Source organism: Elephas maximus, chromosome 2, assembly GCF_024166365.1.
Source record: "Elephas maximus indicus isolate mEleMax1 chromosome 2, mEleMax1 primary haplotype, whole genome shotgun sequence".
NCBI classification, from domain to species: domain Eukaryota; kingdom Metazoa; phylum Chordata; class Mammalia; order Proboscidea; family Elephantidae; genus Elephas; species Elephas maximus.
The window spans coordinates 201,736,121-201,756,832 of NC_064820.1; the positions used below are offsets into that span (position 1 = coordinate 201,736,121).

A 20,712-nucleotide genomic window follows, 5' to 3' on the forward strand; every position below is an offset into this window, starting at 1 on the left:
ATGAGCATCTTAGATATTTTCTCATGTTTCATGATATTAGGAAAGTTTTTTATGATCAAATCTCCAACAATTCTCTCTGTATTTTCCGTTATCCCCCCTGCCCCCCGCCCCGTTCTGTTACTCCAGTCACTCGTAGGTTATTCCTCTTGGTAAAACCAAAAACTAAACCCACTGCCATTGAGTCGATTCCAACTGATAGTGACCCTATAGGACAGAGTAGAACTGCCCCCATAGAGGCTCCAAGGAGCACCTAGTGGATTTGAACTGCTGACCTTTTGGTTAGCAGCCGTAGCACTTAACCACTGTGCCACCAGGCTTTCCATTCCTCTTGATAGAGTCCCACATAATTCTTAAGGTTTCTTCATTTTTTAAACTCTTTTATCTGATTTTTCCTCAAATAAGTTGCGTCAAGTGCTCTGTCTTCAGCCTCACTAATTCTGACTTCCATTGCCTAAATTCTGCTCCTATAACTTCCTATTGAGTTGTCTAATTCTGAAATTTTATTGTTAATCTTTTAGATTTCTGTTTACTGCCTCTGTATGGATTCTTGCAGCCTGTTAAATTTGTGATTATGCTTTTCTCTAATCTTCTTAAGTTCCTCTGTTGCTTTGTCTGTGTGTTCCTTGGCTTGTTCTGTGTTTTGCCTGATTTTCTTCCTAATCTCTTGAAGAGTTCTGTATATTAATCTTTTGTATTCTACCTGCGGTAATTCCAGGAAGTTCTCTTCATACAGAAGATTTCTTAATTCTTTGTTTGGGAGTGTGCTGAAGCCTTCATGTCTGCCTCTTTATGTGATTTGATATTGACCATTTTCTCTGAGCCATCAATAAGTTATTATGTTTATTTATTTTATGTTTGCTTACTGTGTCCCAGCTTCTTGTATTGTTTTGTGTTGATATGCCCACATAGGCTAGTCATGTGAGCTACTTTATTGATGTCTTTGAAGCTCTAACATCCTGTCACCAGGTGGTTAGAGCTGTTACTAGGTATGTGAGCCCAGGAGCCTGTTTACTTTTCTTGTGTGGATTCGGCTCAGCTCTCCAGGTCATTGATCACCAAGTATGTGGTCCAGGCTCTCATCTACAGTCCTGTATAGGGGTGATTGGAGTAGGGAGTTCCGTGCTGAGCAAGGTAGGGGGCTGACGGCTGCCCCTGAGTACCTGGGTGGAAGGCGTGTCCAAGCTCCCTAGAGCACAGTAGGTGGGTGGGTTTTACAGCCGAACTTTGGGCACCAAATGCTGTTGGCTGTAAGGACTGGGAGGTACCACGTATTCTCAGACCCCTGTCATGGGTGGCTAGGTGGAATGTGTGGATCCACAAGTCCTCAGGCCCCTGATGTGGGTAGGTGAGGACCCTGCTTAATGGGCAGGGTGGTGTGAAATATCACACATCTGCCATACCCCTTAGCTGTTCCAGTTGCAAATAGACTTCAGGTATATACCCTGTTGTACTGTGCTAATGAGGGCCTAGGCAATTGAAATGGGCCCACACAAGTCTAGGCAGGGGTGAAAGACATTCAGAGTCTATGGACCTCTTATGCCTGTGCCTAGGCAAAGGGACTGTGCCTGGCCTGAATTCCCAGCTTAGAGGAGCTAGCAGATTATTTTTTCTTGTTTGTTAATTTGTTCCCTCTCCAAAGCCAAGAGAATGGCTTGGGGTGCATGACAGATCCCACCTCCAGCCCAGGGCATAGCATTAGCTAAAGCTGAACCGGGAAGGTGCAGAGTGGGGAGGGGCGGATGAATGGGAAAGAGGTACCTCGTAGAGGGGAAAGAGTTTTTGATCCCACGTGGTAGGTTAGACACTTTCACAGATTTCAGCGCCTCTTCTCTCTTTCTTTTTTTCTCTCTGGTTCCAGAGGCTTGAGCAGAGTCTCTGCCGCTCAGTTTCTCCTGGTGTAGAAAACACATCCCGAGAGCTACTGCTCGCCTCAGCCCGGGTGTGCCGGCCGATCCAGCCTGCAGGGCAACGGCCAGCAAAGTCTCACTGCTTCTGAACTATCTCTTCCTCCCCCTGTTACTCAGTTCGACTCCTCAACTTTGTCTTTGATGCTCAGGGCTCCTAGATTGTCATACATAATTGATTCACTTGTTTTTTCGGGTCTTGTTGTAAGAGGGACCACAGGAAGCGTCTGAGTACTCCACCGTCTTGGCCCTGCCTCTGTATTGCCTTTTTTAATTAACCTAGTCGCAGAAATCATACAGCATCATTTCCACTGCATTCTATTCATCAAGACAGGTACAAAGGCTGGGGAGGTTCACGGGTTGGGAATATAGATTTCCTTTGGCAGGAGGTGTGTCAAAGAATTTGCAGACATGTTTTAAAGCCATCACAGATTGTTGAACTGCTGTATGTTTTGTTGTATGTATTTTTACCACAAAAAAAAATCACAGATAGATTTGGTTTTTAACCTAAGTGGGATTCTTAACACTGTATGTATTATTTTTGTTGTTGTTGCTCCTGTTTTTCCACATCCTCAAAACACTTAATATTATCAGACTTTTAAATTTGTGTCAGTTATATGGGCGTGAAATGCTATTTAATGTTGTTTTATTTTGCATTTTTCTAATTACTAGTGCGGTTGAACATATTTCCATAGGTTTTGTTGTTGTTTGCCATTGAGTCAATTTTTGACTCATAGTGACCCCGTGTGACAGAGTAGAACTGCCTCATAGGGTTTTCTAGGCTGTAATCTTTATGGGAACGATCACCAGGTCTTTCTCCTTTGGAGCCGATAGGTGGGTTCTAACTGCCAACCTTTTGGTTAGCATCCAAGCACTTAACCATTGTGCCACCAGGGTTCTTTTTCATAGGTTTAGTGGCCATTAAGTTTTCTGCTATTGGTAATTTCCTGTTAATATTTTTTGCCCATTTTTTTTAGAGTTGTTTGTATTTTTCTTATTGATATTGAGTTCTTTATTAATTCTGAATAGTCATATTTTATAAGTTGTATGCATTATACAGGAAACCCTGGTGGTGTAGTGGTTAAGCCCTACAGCTGCTAACCAAAGGGCTGGCAGTTCAAATCTGCCAGGTGTTCCCTGGAAGCTCTATGGGGCAGTTCTATTCTGTCCCATAGGGTCTCTATGAGTCAGAATCAACTCGACGGCACTGGGTTTGGTTTGGTTTTGGTTATGCATTGTACATATCTTCTTCCAGTTCGTGGCTTGTCTTTCTACTGTTTGTGTCTTTTACTGAATAGACATTTTACATTTTAATGTGGTGAATTTATCTACTTTCTCCTTTATGGTTTGTGTTTTTTGTGATTTGGTTAAGGAGTCCTTCCTTAATCTGAGTTAATACTGCTATTCCCCTGTTTTCTTATAAAAGTTTAAAATTTTGCTTTTCACATTTAGAATTTTAGCTCACTTAGGATATATATTTGTTTATGTGGATAACCAGTTTTCCCAGTATCATTTATTATGTAGTTTTCGTTTCCTCACTGATACGTAGTGTTATCTCTATTATATATCAAGACTGTTTATGTGTGGGTCTGTGTCAGGGCTCATTATACTGTGATCTGTTTGTCTATCCTTGTACAACATCACATTGTCATAATTATAATAGCTTTATAATAAGACTTGATAGCTCGTAGGCAAAGTCACCCGCCTTGTTTTTCTTGTTTAAGATTTTCCTGGTTATTTTTGGTTATTTGCTTTTCTGTATGAATTTTAAAAATTAGCTTATCAAGTACACAAAAACAGTTGAGATTTTGGTTGAACGTCCATTGAATATATAGATTAATCTGGAGAATTGACATCTTTGTGATATTGAATGTTTACATTCATGACCGTAGTATATCTTCCCATTACTTACTGTTGTGTGCTGTCGAGTTGATTCCAACTCATAGCAATCCTATATGTCAGAGAAGAACTGCCCCACTGGGTTCCTAGGCTGTAATCTTTACCGGAGCAGATCGCTGGTCTCTTCTCCCACAGAGCCACTGGTAGTTTTGAACCACGGACCTTTCAGTTAGTAGCTGAGCGCTTAACCATTGTGCCACTGGGGCTCATTTCCCATTACTTAGATCTCTTTTTTTTTTTTTGGCATTTCAAATCATAGGTAACATTGAAGCAGAAATAGAAAGGTATAATCTTAATGAGAAAAATTCAAATGTTGGTAGCTGAAATTTCTAGCACACAGTTTTTAAAGCAGTTGTTAATATATTGTTAGAAGAACAGTAATGTGTATTTCTGTGAGAATATATTATAATAATTAGTTTCATTTAATTATAGAAAATAAATTTTCTTCCTATTTGTACTTCAGAGACAGATATGACTTAGGTCTCCTTTTATGCTTTTTTAAACAATGTTTTATGAGTTTATAAAGATCTTGCATACACTCTCAGATTTATGTCTAAGAACCTTATAATTTCAGTTTATATTATAAATGGGCAGTAGGGTCACTATGAGTCAGAACCGACTCAGCAGCAGCTAACAACAACAATAATTATAAATGGTACATTTTTAAATTATGTTTTCTCATGTCTATTGCTGTCGTTCACTTTCTAACCCATTGTAATCAGGCTTTTACCTTTCTATTCTACTAAAATTGCTCTCACTAGTAGCTCCCAACTAACAGACAAATCAAGTGGACACTTATATGGCATTTGATATTCTCAAGCACTCCTTTGTTCTTTTTTTTTTTTTTTGCCTTGATGGCAACAGGGTTTTTTTTATTATCATCATTATTGTTATAATCTCTATTTTCTTTTTTTTTTACTCATATCTTTTTTTTTATTAACTTTTATTGAGCTTCAGGTGAACGTTTACAAATCAAGTCAGACTGTCACATATAAGTTTATATCACCTTACTCCGTCCTCCCACTTGCTCTCCCCCTAATGAGTCAGCCCTTCCAGTCTCTCCTTTCGTGACAATTTTGCCAGCTTCCAACTCTCTCTATCCTCCCTCCTTTGTTCTTAAAATAATTGTTTACTCCACTGTCTCCATGAAACCACATTTCTGGTTTTCCTTTCTATAACCTAGCCACAGAAATCATCAAGCTCTTACTCCATTTCTTTTTTTTGTTTTTATCAGTCTACTTTATAGGCTGTAGTTTCCTTTCTTTCTAAATACTTGTTTCCCAGGGTTCTATTCTTGACTCTCTTTTTCCTGACTACCCCATCTCTGCAGTGAATTCATGTAAAACTCCAGCCTGTCCCTTCACTGAGCTCCAGTTCATAGATCCAATCACCTACCGGAATCTCTGCTTGGATGTACCATTGTTTTTGTTAGTTGCTGTTGAGTTGTGTCTGACTCATGGTGACCCCATGTGTACAGAGTAGAGCTGCTCCATACGGTTTTCAAGGCTGTGACCTTTCGGAAGCAGATTGCCAGGCCTGTCTTTCAAGGTGCCTCCGAGTAGGTCTGAACCTCCAACCTTTTGGCTAGCAGTCAAGCACTTGATCATTTGCACCATCCAGGGACTCTCATAGACATCATAGTAGGTATGAAATGGTTTCATTGTGGTTTTGATAAGTATTTTCTAATAGCTAATGATGTTGAGCTTGCATGTCATCCTTTGACTTAAAATTTTATCCTGGAGCTTTTTTTTCATATTATTACACATAAATCCACTGCATTCTTTGTTATGGTTGCATAGGGTTCCATGACAGGGCTATAACGTTATTCTAAACAGTTCACTATTGATTGTACCTAATTCTTCTATATTTCAAGTAAGAATGGTTTCACTTACTCTCTCTGGAGTGGATGACAGCAAACTAGGACCCTCACTCACTCTCTCTAAAGTACTTTCTTTCTCTCTTTTTTTGGTGAAAAAATATATATATAGCAAAACATACATGCGCCCATTCAACAGTTTCTACATGTACAATTCAGTGACATTGATTACATTCTTCACATAGTGTCATCATCCTCACTATCTGTACCCGAATTATTTTATCCCATTAACTTAGACTTATGCCCCCTAAAAGTCTCATCTGTGCTTTAGAGTTACTGTTGTCAATTTGATCTCATACAGACAATTCTTTAAAAGAGCATAATGCTCAAGGTAAGTATTTTTTATTAATTGAGCTAAACTATTTTTTGGTTCAGGGGATAGCTTTGGTTCAAGATTTAAGGATTATCTCAGGGCAATAGATTCAGAAGCTCCTCTTATCTCAATGGGTCCAGTAAATCTGGACTCCATAGAAATTTGAAATTCTGTTCCACATATTCCCTCTTTTGATCACAGTCCATCTATTGAGTCCTTGATCAAAACATTAAATAATGGTAGCTGAGCACCATGGCTCATGGTCTCGTCGCAAAGGAGGCAATAGTTCATGGAGGCAATTAGGTCTGTAGCCCAGTTCCTTTTCCGATTCCTAGGTCCTCTTCCTCCACTGCTCCAGGCAAATAGAGACCAATTATCTTGGATGGCTGCTTGCAAGCTTTTAAGACCCATGGCTCTACACACTGAACTAGAAGGTAGAACCAAAAAAACCAAAAATCAAACCCATTGCCGTCGAGTCAATTCCAGCTCATAGTGATCCTATAGGACAGAGAAGAACTACCCCATAGGGCTTCCCCGGAGCGCCTGGTGGATTCGAACTGCCGACTTTTGGTTAGCAGCCATAGCTCTAAGGTAGAGTAGAAACTCTAAAACATTAGGCCAATTGGCTGGATTGTCCCATGAAACCATTACCTTAAACCATCAAACCAAGCAAGCTAATTCTATGAGGTATGTGGTCTGGTTGTACCTAAGTAGTGTCAACAGCTGCACCCTTTTGTTGTTACTGCTGTAAAATTATATATAACACATTTGCCATTTTGCCCTTTTTCTGATATACTGCTTAGTGATAACAGTTAACATTAGTCAAGTTGTGTAATCATTGCGTAATGTGCTTTTATGTCTTGACAAAGCCCTCGCTATTTAGTTGTGGAAGGGATCTTGGTCCTTTCTAGTTCCCAGCCGTGGTATAGAATTTTCCCAGGAATACTGATGAGACCATTTCACCAAAATTTTGAGGAAAGGAGGAGTCAGAAGTGTCAATTAAGGTCACCACTTTAATCCTAGAGATCCAGGTCTCCTTTTTTATTATTATTATTTTGTACCCATACGACTTATTGGCCTTTGTAAATGTGATTATTAAATAAGTAACAAAACTAAGCTGAAATAGGTGGTAACGTTTTAGAATATTCCCTTAAATTCTAATTTGTAATAAGTTTCCTTATTATTTTTCTTATGGTTTGCGTGTTTGATGGCTGCTTTATAGAGCTGATTAGTCTGACTAAACTGTTTCTAGGAAAGAGACCAGAATGTAAATACCCTGAATTTTAAAGATTGTGGAGGTTGGGGAAAATGAAAAATGTTACTTTTTTGTTTAAACTTGTGTATTTTATCTTGGTCAGGTTGGAGTGATCGATTTTTCCCTCTACCTTAAGGACGTGCAGGATCTCGATGGTGGCAAAGAGTAAGTGCTGTGCTATACACTTGTTCACATACTTCATGAAGTTCTGGCAAAGAATGCTATTTTATTTTTGCTTTATTTGAGATTTATTTTTCATTTAGTTATTTTTAATTGCAGTGCTAATACATGAATGATTCTCATTGTTTAAGAAATTTAGCTGTATGGAATAATAGAGAATATACATGAAACTTCCCCGTTCATACCACCGGCTGATTCCCATGTTAGTCCCCCTCCTCTCCTTGGAGGACACTACTCTTACATCTCCTTCCAGATCTTTTTTTAATGTCTTACAGGCCTATATTTGTTGGTATATTTTGCTTTATGGTTTGAATATAAATGGGGAGGTACTGTATAAATTGCCCTTTGACTTGCTTTTTGGTCATAATGTGTCTCTGATGTCTTTCCATACCATGGGTAGCTCTCCCTCATCCTTTTTAGTAACAGCATTCTTTTAAAAGAAGTTCTCCTGGAAGAAAAAGAAGTTAAAGAATTGTGGGTATACTGTGTTATAATATTTATGTTATAATAAGAAATGATATGCATATGTATTTCTACTTTAGGCTTTTGTGGGCATGGAACACTTGTAAAGTGACACTGATAACAGACCCTGGTAATAGTGGTTGCCTGTGGGAAGGGCATGGCAGGCACGGTAGGGAGTTTTCACTGTAAACTCTTTGGTCATGTTTGAATATTTTACCATGTGCCTCTCTTACCTGTCTTTCCAAGTGTCTTCCTTGACAAGGACCTCCACAGTCTCGGTGCCTGACAGTACCCTACCTAGGAAGGGACCAGCAGGAACCCCACTGATTCTTTATGCACCCTGAGTACAAGGGTTAACCCACTGGGAATATAAAATCTAGTCTTAATGGCAAAAAAACTAGAAATAAAATTAATATCCTCCAATAAGACAATAACTGAATGAATTATGGAACATCCATAATATTCCACATTATAGTATATTATGCAGACATAAAAAAGAATATATTTAAGCTCCTAGACTTGGAGGGATTTGCACAAGGTATTATTTAATGAGAAAAGTATGGTGATGAGAAGTATATATGATATCTAATTTTCATAAACAAAAAAATCCCTAATATATACACCTGCTCCTCACTTATCAACCATCTTGCTATCCAACATTTCGCATTTACAGCAATAGTAAAAAATCTACTATCCAACTATTTTGTACATTTAATAACCTATATCAGGCAGCAACAACACCAAGGTGCAAGGCAAGAATAACACTGGCTGTGATGGTTAAGGTTATGTGTCAGCTTGACTGGGCCATGAACCTCAGTGGTTTGGCAGTTATGTAATGATGTGATTTTGCAGTTAGTAATGATGTAGTCATCCTCCATTTTGTGACCTGATGTGATCAACCTCCATTTTTGCATAATGCCAATTTTGCATAATGACCTGGTCTTTGGAACCTAACCATGTTGATAAGTGAGGAGTGGGTATATTTTATCTTCTAACTGTATATACTATATCTATGTCTTCACACACGTAGACATTATTATATCATATAGAAGGATACTCAAATGGTTGTTAATATGGGTTACCTGGGAGAGCTATGAAAAGGGCAGGATGGAGGAAAGCAGGTAAAAAAATGACTGCGCTCAAAAGCAAATCCAGTACATATAGCTGGAGCCTGTAGAATGATCCCCTGTGTATACTTATGTGTTTGTATGTATACAAAGAAATTAGGGGATGGAAAGCCTAACTTTAAATATTAACCGAGACTTCTCTGGCCTTTAGAACTGATAAGCTTGTATTTCAAAAAGTCTCATCGTCTCCTTTCCCGAGTCAGCTTTATTTCAATGTAATAAGAATCACTTTCTCTGCTACATCCAGAGAGCTTTTTGCATCTGGTGGGTTGGTGCTTCCACCTTGCTCATGGAGGGCTGTCTTTCCTCATCCCAAATGCCCAGCCTGTCTTCAGAAAGGGAGGGCATCTGCAGGGAGCCTGAGGCCCTGGCTGTTGCCTCTGCAGCCCGCTGTGCTCTGTCTTCAATCTGGGACCAGGCAGGTATTACTGAACTCTGACTGCCTCTTCGTTTTCTGAAGACACTGGTATTTCTACAAGGTGATTGGAAGTTTGGGGAGCAGTTAGAATGTGTTAACCATGAATTTAAAAAAGTGGCTCCTTTTTTATGCTCTTTTTAAAAAAGGCATGAAAGAATTACTGATGTCCTTGATCAAAAGAATTATGTGGAAGAACTCAACCGGCACTTAAGGTAGGACTCACACCTTTTTTCCAGTGTTACATAATCCTTATCCTATAAATTTTTCATGTAATTTGAGTTGTCATAAATTTATAACAATTGTCATTCATAATGTACTTTTTTCCATAACAAGAAAAAAGTTATCATTGAAGCAATGTACATGTGCACAGACTGGAGAAGTATGATTTCTTACTGTTAAATGGCTTTTGGAAATTCTTTGGGTTTTTGTTTTGTTTGGTTTTGCACAGTTTTACAATTTCAAGGGGTAAATATATTAAAGCTTGGATCTCCACTCCCCACCCCACAGCCATGTAATTGAAAATCACTGCCATGGGAATCACTGCTACTGATGGGAATGTGATATATCCCTTTGGTAGGTTGTTGCCGGAAAAATGGATTGAAAACCACTGGGGTAAAGCTTCCAGAACAATTTTATTCCAGGCATCTTTATTTTCAATTTTTATTTTAATTGGAAACCTGCTAATGTGTTTCATGGAACACTAGTCTTTGAAGATGTTGGTGAGGATTCGGGGAGATTCTTAGTCTAATGTGTTTGGGAAACACATTATTCTCTCTCTGCACCCCTTTTAAAGCATGTATGTTGCACGTTAGCAGTACTCCACAGAAAAGCCTCTGCTCCAGAGCCCACACACACAGGTGAAGGAGCTGCATGTTCCTCAGAGTACGCTTAGGGAAAAGATTCTCTGAGTTTCTTCCTTAAGTGTAGTGTTGGCTGCTGTTTTGAGAGAGAGATTTTTTACCTAGTTCTAGTTTATTGAAAATGTTTATAAGGACTAGATGTTGAATGAAATGCCTTTTATCACCCGTGAAGGTAATCATGACTTTATCCCTTAATCTGTTGATATGATGGCTATTATATTAGTAGACTTCTTTACACTGAACCATTCCTCTGTCGCGGGAATAACCTCTATTTGATCCTAGTTTTAGTAATTTAATCATTCTTGTAATGTGTAAGCTGACTTAAATTGTTCTTTGGCATGGTATCAGGGTTATGCAGCTTTGCAAAGTGAATTAAAAAGCTTTGCCTTATTTCTGTGCCTGGGTATAGCTTCTAGTTCTCTCTGAAAACTTGAAACTGTCTGGGCCCAAAGCCTTTATGGAACTAACATTTTCCTAGTTTTCCAGTTTTTTCTTACCTGGTGGTCCATCTAGGTTTTCTACTTCTTGAGGATAAGTCATTTTTGGTAATTTATTTTTAGATTTTATTGATATTTTCTAAATTATGCAGTTGTTTAGTATAGAGTTGAAAATTATGTACTCTTAAAACTCTTAATTCCCTCCATATTTTTTATTTTATTGCTGGTCTTAGGGTTTTCTAGAAAAACAGAACCAGTGAGATATATGTATACATAGAGAGAGATTTACTTCAAAAGATTGGTTCACATGATTGTGATGGGCTAGCAAGTCCAAAATCATAGGTCAGGCAGCAGGCTAGAGACTACTACACTTATATTTGTTTGTTTGTTTGTTTTTTAATTTTTATTGTGCTTTAAGTGAAAGTTTACAAATCAAGTCTCATATAAAAATTTATATACACCTTACTATATACTCCTAGTTGGGCTGCTCCTAATGAGACAGCATAGTCCTTCTCTCTACCCTGTATTTCCGTGTCCGTTCAACCAGCTTCTGTCCCCCTCTGCCTTCTCATCTCCCCTCCAGACAGGAGCTGCCCACATAGTCTCATGTGTCTACTTGATCCAAGAAGCTCACTCCTCACCAGTATCATTTTCTCCCTTGTACTCCAGACCAATCCCTGTCTGAAGAGTTGGCTTTGGGAATGGTTCCTGTCTTGGGCTAACAGAAGGTCTGGGGACCATGACCTCCAGGGTCCTTCTAGTCTCAGTCAGACCATTAAGTCTGGGCTTTTTATGAGAATTTGAGTCTGCATCCCAATGCTCTACTGCTCCTTCAGGTATTCTCTGTTGTGTTCCCTGTCAGGGCAGTCATCGGTTGTAGCTGGGAACCATCTAGTTCTTCTTGTCTCAGGCTAATGTAGGCTCTGATTTATGTAGCCCTTTCTGTCTCTTAGGCTCATAGTTACCTTGTGCCTTTGGTGTTCTTCATTCTCCTTTCCTCCAGGTGGGTTGAGACCAATTGATGCATCTTAGATGGCCACTTGCCAGCGTTTAAGACCCCAGATGCCACTCTCCAAAGTGGGATGCAGAACGTTTCCTTAATAGATTTTATTATGCCAGTTGACCTTCATGTCTCCTGAAACCTTAGTCGCTAAACCCCTATCCCTGCTACATGGGCCTTCAGAGCATTCAGTTTATTCAGGAAATTTCTTTGCTTTTGGTTTAGCCCGGTTGTGCTGACCTCTCCTGTATTGCGTGTTGTCTTTCCCTTCACCTAAAATAGTTCTTGTCTACTATCTAATTCGTGAATACTCCTCTCTCTCCCTCCCCACTCTCATAACCATCAAAGAATATTTTCTTCTCTGTTTAAACTATTCCTTGAGTTCTTATAACAGTGGTCTCATACAATATTTGTCTTTTTGCAACTGACTAATTTCACTCAGCATAATACTTTCCAGATTCCTCCATGTTATGAAATGTTTTACAAATTCATCATTGTTCTTTATTAATACATAGTATTCCATTGTGTGAGTATACCATAATTTACTTATCCACTCATCCATTGATGGGCAGTTTGGTTGCATCATGTGCTGCCATGAATATGGGTGTGCATATGTCTGTTTGTTTAAAGGCTCTTATTTCTCTAGGATATATTCCAAGGAGTGAGATTGCTGGATCATATGGTACTTCTATTTCTAGCTTTTTAAGAAAGCGCCAAATCGATTTCCAAAGTGGCTGTACCATTTTACATTCCCACCAGCAGTGTATAAATGTTCCAGTCTCTCCACAACCTCTCCAACATTTATTATTTTGTGTTTTTTGGATTCATGCCAGCCTTGTTTGTGTGAGATGGAATCTCATTGTGGTTTTAATTTTCACTTCCCTAATGGCTAATAATCGTGAACATTTCCTCCTGTATCTGTTAGCTACCTGAATGTCTTCTTTAGTGAAGTGCCTGTTCATATCCTTTGCCCATTTTTTAATTGGGTTATTTGTCTTTTTGTTGTTGAGTTTTTGCAGTATCATGCAGATTTTAGAGATCAGACAGTGATCGGAAGTGTCATAGCTAAAAATATTTTCCTGATCTATAGGTAATCTTTTTACTCTGTTGATGAAGTCTTTGGATGAGCATAGGTGTTTGATTTTTAGGAGCTCCCAGTTATCTAGTTTCTCTTCTGGTGTTTGTGCATTGTTAGTAATGTTTTATATACTGTTTATGCCCAGTATTAGGGCTCCTAGCATTGTCCCTATTTTTTCTTCCGTGATCTTTATCATTTTAGATTTTATATTTAGGCCTTTGATCCATTTGGAGTTAGTTTTTGTGCAGGGTGTGAGGTATGGGTCTTCTTTTTTTGCTGGTGAATATCCCAGTTATGCCAGCATCATTTCTTAAAGAGACTGTCTTTTCCCCATTTAACTGACTTTGGGCCTTTGTCAAATATCAGCTGCTCATATGTGGATGGATTTATGTCTGGAGTCTCAATTCTATTCCATTGGTCTATGTATCTGTTTTTGTACGAGTACCAGGCTGTTTTGACTACCGTGGCGGTATAATAGGTTCTAAAATCAGGTAGTGTGAGACCTTCCACTTTGTTCTTCTTCTTCAGAAATGCTTTACTTATCCTGGGACTCTTTCCCTTTCATATGAAGTTGGTGATTTATTTCTCCATTTTATTAAAAAAGGTCTTATTCATTGTTGTTGATTTTGTTTTTGCTGAGTCTTTATTTTTTTCATGTATTATGATGATTAGGATTGTTAGTCTCCTTTGTGGTTACCTTAATATTTACCCCTATTTTTCTAAGTTTAAACCTAACTTTCATTTCTTTATATCGCCTTGACATACTCTCCATATGAAAGACCTATGACTGCATTTCTTAGTCCCTCTTTATTTTTTTAAGGTTGTCTTCTTTCTTTTAATGTTGTATTCACCATTTCCCTCTTTTTTAAGCATTTTTTTAATCTCGATTTACTTTTGTGATTTCCCTAGCTGGGTTGACATCTAGTTGGTCTGTCTTGTGTTCTAGTCTTGGGTTGATATCTGATATCCAGAAAACTCTCTAGTATTTCTTGTAGTTTTGATTTGGTTTTTACAAATTCTCTAAACTTCTGTTTATCTGGAAATGTCCTAATTTCACCTTCATGTTTGAGAGACAGTTTTGCTGGATACATGATTCTTGGCTGGCAATTTTTTTCCTTCAGTGCTTTATATAAGTCATCCCATTACGTTCTTGCCTGTGTAGTTTCTGCAGAGTAGCCTGAGCTTTTTATTGACTCTCCTTTGTAGGTGACTCTTCGTTAATCCCTAGCCGCTCTTAAAATTGTGGCAAGTTTGATTATGTCTTGGTGACTTTCTTTTGAGATCTACCTTATATGGAGTTCAGTGAGCATCTGGGATAGATATCTTCTCATCTTTCACGGTATCAGGGAAGTTTTTTGCCAACAAATCTTCTAATCTGTTTTTTTGTTATCCCTCCTTGTTTTGGTACTCCAATCACTCGTAGATTGTTTCTCTTGATAGAGTCCCACATGATTCTTAGGGTTTCTTCATTTTTTTTAATTCTTTTATCTGAATTTTCTTCAAATATATAGGTGCCAAGTGTTTCAGCTTCAATCTTATTTACTCTGCCTTCCACTTCCTCAGCTCTGCTCCTCTGACTTTCTAATAAGTTGTCTACTTCTGTAATTTTATTGTTAATCATCTGAATTTCTGATTGCTGTCTCTCTATGGATTCTTGCAGCTTATTAAATTTTTCATTATGTTCTTGAATAACCTTTTTAATTTCTTCAACTGCTTTATCTGTGTGTTCCTTGGCTCATTCTGCATTTTGCATGATCTTCTTCCTGATCTCTTGAAGAGTTCTGTGTATTAATCTTTTGTATTCTGCATCTGGTAATGCCAGGAATATTCCTTCATCTGGAAGATTCCTTGATTCTTTGTTTTGAGAGCTTGTTGAAGCACTCATGGTCTGCTTCTTTATGCGATTTGATATTGACTGTTGTCTCTAAGCTATCTATAAGTTACTGTATTGGTTTATTTTATGTTTGCTTACAGTATCATAGATTCTTGCATTGTTTTGTTTTGATATGCCCAGATAGGCTGCTTGAATGAGCTAGCTTGATTATTTTCACCTTTGAAGCTGTAACGTCCTGTCACCAGATGGCTAGAGCCATTACCAGGTATATGAGCCTAGGAATTCATTCACTTTTCTTGAATGGATTCAGCTCAGGTGTCCAGATAGTTGGTCAAGTGTGTGGTACAGGCTCTGTCCTACAGTCTTAGAGGGGCAGGGGCGATTGGTGTAAGTACAGGTATCTGGTTGCAGCAGGGGGTCACACTCTGAACAAGGCAGAGGGATGACAACCGTCTCCCGAGTGTCTGTGAGCAAAGTGCGTCCTTGTTCCCTGAGCTCACAGGTGAGTGGGTTCTGCAACCAGACCATGGGCACCCAGTGCCTTTGGTTGTAAGGACTGGGAGGTACCACTTATCCTTAGACCCCTGTCACAGGTGGCTAGGTGACATAGGTGGAGCCACCAGTCCTTAGGCCCCTGATGTGGGTAGGTGAGGACCCTGTTTAATAGGCAAAGCATTGTCAAACATCAAAAACTCGCCTCTCCACTGCACAGCTAAAACAGTTGCTATCTGCCAACAAGGGCCTATTCTTCTGAAATGGGCCCGCACAGGTACATGCAGAGTTGAAAGGAATTCAAAGTCTACGGACCATTTGTGCCTGGACAGGAGCCGCTTCCGTCCTGAGCTCCCCAGTGTAGTGGAGCTGGCAGATTATCTTTTCCTCCAGTTGTTAATTTATTCCTTTTCCAAGGCCGGGACAGTGGCTCAGGACGTGCAGCAGGACCTATCTCAGGCCCAGGGAAATTGACAGCTGCTGAAGCCGGCTTGGGGCCTGGGGATGCGGTAAAATAAATGCAAGTACTTAGCTTTTGCCGAGAGCACTGTTCTTCTCTAGTTCCAGAGGTGTGAGTAGGCTGTGCAGCTCGCTGTCTCTCCCTGAGGAAACAGCATCCGGAACACTACCGCCAGCCCCACTGCAGTTGTTCCAGGGAGTTGTGCCAGAGGGTTCCCAGAGATTCAGGTCTAGCAACTCCTCGCCACTTCTGAACTGTCTCTCCCTCCCCCTGCCACTCAGTCTGTTTTCTAACTTTGCCTTTGATGTTCAGGGCTCCTAGCTTGTCATATATATAATCATTTCACCTGTCTTTTTTGGGTCTTTGTTACAAGAGGGATCACTGGAAGCCTCTGACTACTCCACCGTCTTGGCCTCGCCTCCGAGACTCCTGCAATTGTATGTCCTTAGATTCATAGGTCAGGTGACAGGTAGAGTGCAGAGGTGAGAGAGAAAGTAAGTTCTGCTATAATATGTATATGTAGTCTGAAGGCAGACCACACCCCAAGAAAAGCCCCCGTCAGCTGACTGATTGATTACATTAGATGAGAAGTGATTACATTATATTCTATTACATTATGGAACAGCAGCTAGTCTAGTGTTTGGCCAAACTGCTGGGAACCATAGCCTAGCCAAGTTGACACATAAAATTAACCATCCCAGACTGGATTATAAGACAGAAGATGATACTGGTGAGGAGTGAGCTTCTTGACTCAAGTAGACACATGAGACTATGTGGGCAGCTCCCGTCTGGAGGTGAGATGAGAGGGCAGAGGGATACAGGAGCTGGTTGAATGGATACGGGGAATACGGAGTGCAGAGGAGGAGTATGCTGTCTCATTAGAGGGAGAGCAGCTAGGAGTATGTAACAAGGTGTGTCTAGGTTTTTGTATGAGAGACTGACTTGATTTGTAAATGTTCACTTAAAAAACAATAAATAAATATATTTTTTAATTAACCATCCCATTCTTCTTCATTTCGTGTTTTTGTATTTTTATTTTCCTTGCCACTCAACTCCTAAACCTTGATTCATTAGCCTTTTCAGGTTTGTTTCTTTGTCTCCCGCTTCACCAGCAAAGGGGACCTGTGTTTGGCACTATGGCCTGTTGCTTAAAAGTAATAGTTTCTGGAGTCAGACCACCTGGGCTCAAATTCTGGCTCCCTTCATAAATGTGTCACCTTGAGAGAGTTCTTTAATATGTAAAGTTTTGGTCTCCTCATCTATTAAATAAGTAACCACCTACCTCAGAGAATTGTGGCGAGGATTAAATGAGTCAGTGGAGTTAAGGTGCTCAGAGCCAATAGGGCCTAGCATGTAATCCAAAAACAGTATTGGTATTGCAGTGGTAATGATTATTATTGTTTATGAGGTACACTGTCCCCCTATTTTCTGACTCATTACATTAGCTTTCTACATGTTTTTCAGCATAAAAGTAGTGTATATTCCTTAATGAAAATTTGAAAAATAGAGAAAGGTATAAAAAAGATTTAAAAATCACTTTTGACCCTAAATACCTTGCTAGGAATATTACTTTAGATATATTACTGCCAATACATTTTGGTTCCCATCATCTTTTGTGTTGGGGAAAAAAATTTTTTTTCTTTCCAATTGGTTAAAAAAGAAATGGGTAGCATGTTGTAGGGGTAAAACTTAATGAAAAATGTGTGTGTACACACACACATACACGTGTGTGTGTATATATTATATACCTTTTTTTTTTTTTTAGAATTCTCATCTCCACTGAGTTAATTGGAAGACCTTTGACTTTCCATTTCACACAGGAAATCTAGAAATTTCTGTTCTCAGTTGCTTACAGGTTGGGAAAACAGTCAGCTTTTATATGTTCACGTTTACTTATTTTCTACAGTTGTACTGTTGGGGATCTTCAGGCCAAGATAGATGGCTTGGAAAAGACAAATTCAAAGCTCCAAGAAGAGGTTTGTTCTAATTTATGGAAATTCTTAAACAAAACAATTTAGCCAGGGTTAAGAGAAATGGCATAGTTGGTATATCTGACTACAGTTTATTGCTGGTAGGAACGGGAGTTGCTAACTTCAGGTTGAATGCACATGGACAGTCATGCTCAACACTTTGTATCCTCAGAATGTCCCTGTTCTGCGCTGTCCAGGGCCCCAGTGAGACACTACAACTGACTGTGAGCCAATTCTACATGGCTTTGGTTTTATCGGTTGAAAGTAGTCCGATAGAAGAAAACTCCCCCTTGGAAAATCCCAGCTTCTGTTGTGAAATTGCTTCCTGTTTTTCACCTTTTCTGTGAAGTAATTTGTCTCCCCACTGTCCCAGAAGGCACTGACTGTTGAGAGGTGTAAATACCCTAGCCCACTCCCTCTATCTTTGCCTCTCGGCAGAGGAAGCAAAACCACTCACTCTCTCCACAGAACGGTCTTTCTTTTTTTTCTCATTAGGAAGAAAGAATGAAAGAACAGAAAGGAGGGCTGAGGCTGAGAAAGAAAGCTTACTGCCAGTTGCCCCGTAGCCTCCTTTGGACACATTGTGTCTCCCATTAGCAGAAGAGGGGTTGCCCAGCCTTTCTGAGCCTTTCACAGGTAGCAGTCCCTGTCTGCTCAGGCTTCCCCTACCCAAAACTCAGAAGGAATAAGGGCTCTCATGCGCTTGAGCATGAACACCTCACTGTTGTAGGGTCAGGTTATAGCCACACCTTTATAATGAAGGACTTCTGTGTAAGGCTGCTCTCTCCTGAGGGACCTGCACTGCAAGGCTTTCAGTAAAGGAGCTCAGATGTATGTGAATAGAAGGAAATTCAAAGCGAGCACTGAACTTAGAGGACTGGGCTTCACCTTGGGTGGGTAGGTAGGCCTTTGAGCCTCAGTTTAGGTAGATATTGGGTGATAATGCATACTTTATAATAGTGTTGTGAATATTAAAGGAGATGAATATCTAAATGTGCCTAATATACCACTTGGCCTGTGGAGGCACTCAAGAGATGTTGGTTAATTTTAGAACAAGCAGATCTCTTTGTTCTCCCAGAGGAGGTGGCATGCTTTGAGTTAAGGCCTAATTTAGCCTTTTTTTTTACTCTCGTGAAAATATACACAGCATATCATACAATTCAACATAATTTAGCTTTTGAAACTAAACAATCAGTATTTTTTTCTTTAGAAGCAAATGATTATAATAGAAAATGTGCTTTACTTCTCTTCAGGGCATTCTCTCTGTCTTCAGAGTGGGATGGGAATCGGCTTACTGCTTTTGTCTGCTGCGTCCTTTTTAGTAACTAAGGCCTCCCTTTAAAAGGAGCCCTTGACTTTTCTTATTGGAGCAAGCAGTTATGTTTAGGAAACTCAGTCCTGGGTTCTGGGTATGAGTGAAGAGTGAGTCTGGGGTGTCTTCAGGCACTGCTGGCAAAAGGGAGGAGAGGAGTTAATGCTTCAAGGTTCCCCCATCTGCGAGTGATGCCAAGAGCATACCCAGGAAGTGCCAAGGACAAATACCTTGCTTCTTTCTCTTTTCTCTCCACACTGTGTTCTGAGGCTAGAATGGGGGTGGGGCAGGGGCAGCCGGTTGGTATATTTGTTCACCTCCCCTGCCTCTTGGGATGTCGTCTCCTGAGACATCCTGAAGGCATCCTGCTTCTGTGCACTGTTCCCTAAACTACAGAACTCACTCACAGGAGGATGAGATATCCTCTAGGGCACGGCTTTAGTGGCTTGTTTTTCATTCCTCCCCAAAGCTGTTTAATTTTTCCTAGAGAGATAAAATGGAGTTCTGCTCATTGGCTAGAAAAACTGAAAAGAATGAAGAATCAGAAAAAATGCTCACAATTCCGACAGCTACTTTTATTATTTATTATATACTGTCCCCAAATTTTCTTAAGCATTTTAACATAGTTGATTTTTTTTAGAGTTCAGAGCATGCCATATAAGCTGCTTCTTTTCTGTCAATATTATATCATAAGTATTTTTTCAAGTTATTAAAAGCTTTTGTAAACATTTCAATAACTCCATATTTCTGTTTTGTGCTTCCACTGTAATTTAACCATTTTTGTAACATTGGACATTCAGCCTGTTTCTCATTTTGGGGTCCCTAAATCTTTGCCCACATTGAGCAGTATGCTATCTTTTTTGTAGAAGAGGAGAAAGTCTGAGAAAAGAGGTGGCTAGCAGCAGGGGCAGGAGAGAGATTTTAATATTTTTAAAGTATTTTTTAATACATTCTTATGTCTTTTGAAGTTCGAACCATGTGAATTTATTAGCTATTCAAAACAGGAAATTAAAAATATCAAGTCAGTGAAAGTACATGGAAAATTGTGAAGATGCCAAATAAATGTGAGTTTTTATTGGAGCAATAAGATCAATTTTGATATTAAACGTAGAATTCTTTCTTACTCAGCTTTCAGCTGCAGCAGGCCGGATTTGTTCACTTCAAGAAGAACAGCACCAATTGAGAGAACAAAATGAATTAATTCGTGAAAGAAGTGAAAAGAGTGTAGAGGTGAGAAATTGACCTGAGAATTGGGCAGCATATTTCTCACTCACATGTAACTATTTGGTCTCATAGTTCTCAGTTTACTAATGACCCAGGCCTCATATGTGCACAGATACCTCGTTTGATGTTACTAAATGCCTCCTGCCACTGTGCTCTCCCTCACTCTGGGTATTTTCACACGAAGCTCCTGTTTATTGTTCAGTCTCCGCTCACATACCCTGTCTTCTCTGATGCTGTTCTGGTGCCCACATGTGGGCCAAGGCCCTCCTTCTCCCACTTCCCCATAGCTTTTTGTACATTCCTTCACTACAGCAATCTGTTTATTGTTTTGCATAATTACCTAATGACAAGGATAGAGGCCATATCTGATTCATCTCTAAATCCACCCAGTGCTGAAAACATGCTCAGTAATACTGAATGATTGATTAATAAGGGCTTTTCTTGATAAGCACTTGTGTTCTGTTTTAAAGAAAATTAAGTATAAATTGTTTTTGAATGAATGGATCAATAAAAGTGGTCTCTCCATACACTGGAATATTATGCAGCCATAAAGAGAAATTAAGTTCTGATACATGCTGTGACATGGACGAACCTTAAGAACATGCTGAGTC

At 39.5% G+C, this 20,712-nt stretch overlaps 1 protein-coding gene across 4 annotated transcripts in view; it reads left to right on the plus strand.

Annotated features, from left to right (window-relative positions):
* Window positions 1-20,712, plus strand: part of RUFY1 (RUN and FYVE domain containing 1) — a 75,859-nt gene that overhangs the window by 26,044 nt on the left and 29,103 nt on the right. For all 4 annotated transcript variants that reach the window (XR_007516202.1, XM_049874526.1, XM_049874527.1 and 1 more), the window contains exons 6-9: window positions 7,351-7,412; window positions 9,581-9,646; window positions 17,502-17,571; window positions 20,006-20,107. Coding sequence is in view for 3 of the 4 variants with exons in the window: in XM_049874526.1 (XP_049730483.1) it covers window positions 7,351-7,412; window positions 9,581-9,646; window positions 17,502-17,571; window positions 20,006-20,107 (300 nt within the window). In the remaining variant the exon portion in view is untranslated. The remainder of the gene's footprint in view (window positions 1-7,350; window positions 7,413-9,580; window positions 9,647-17,501; window positions 17,572-20,005; window positions 20,108-20,712) is intronic.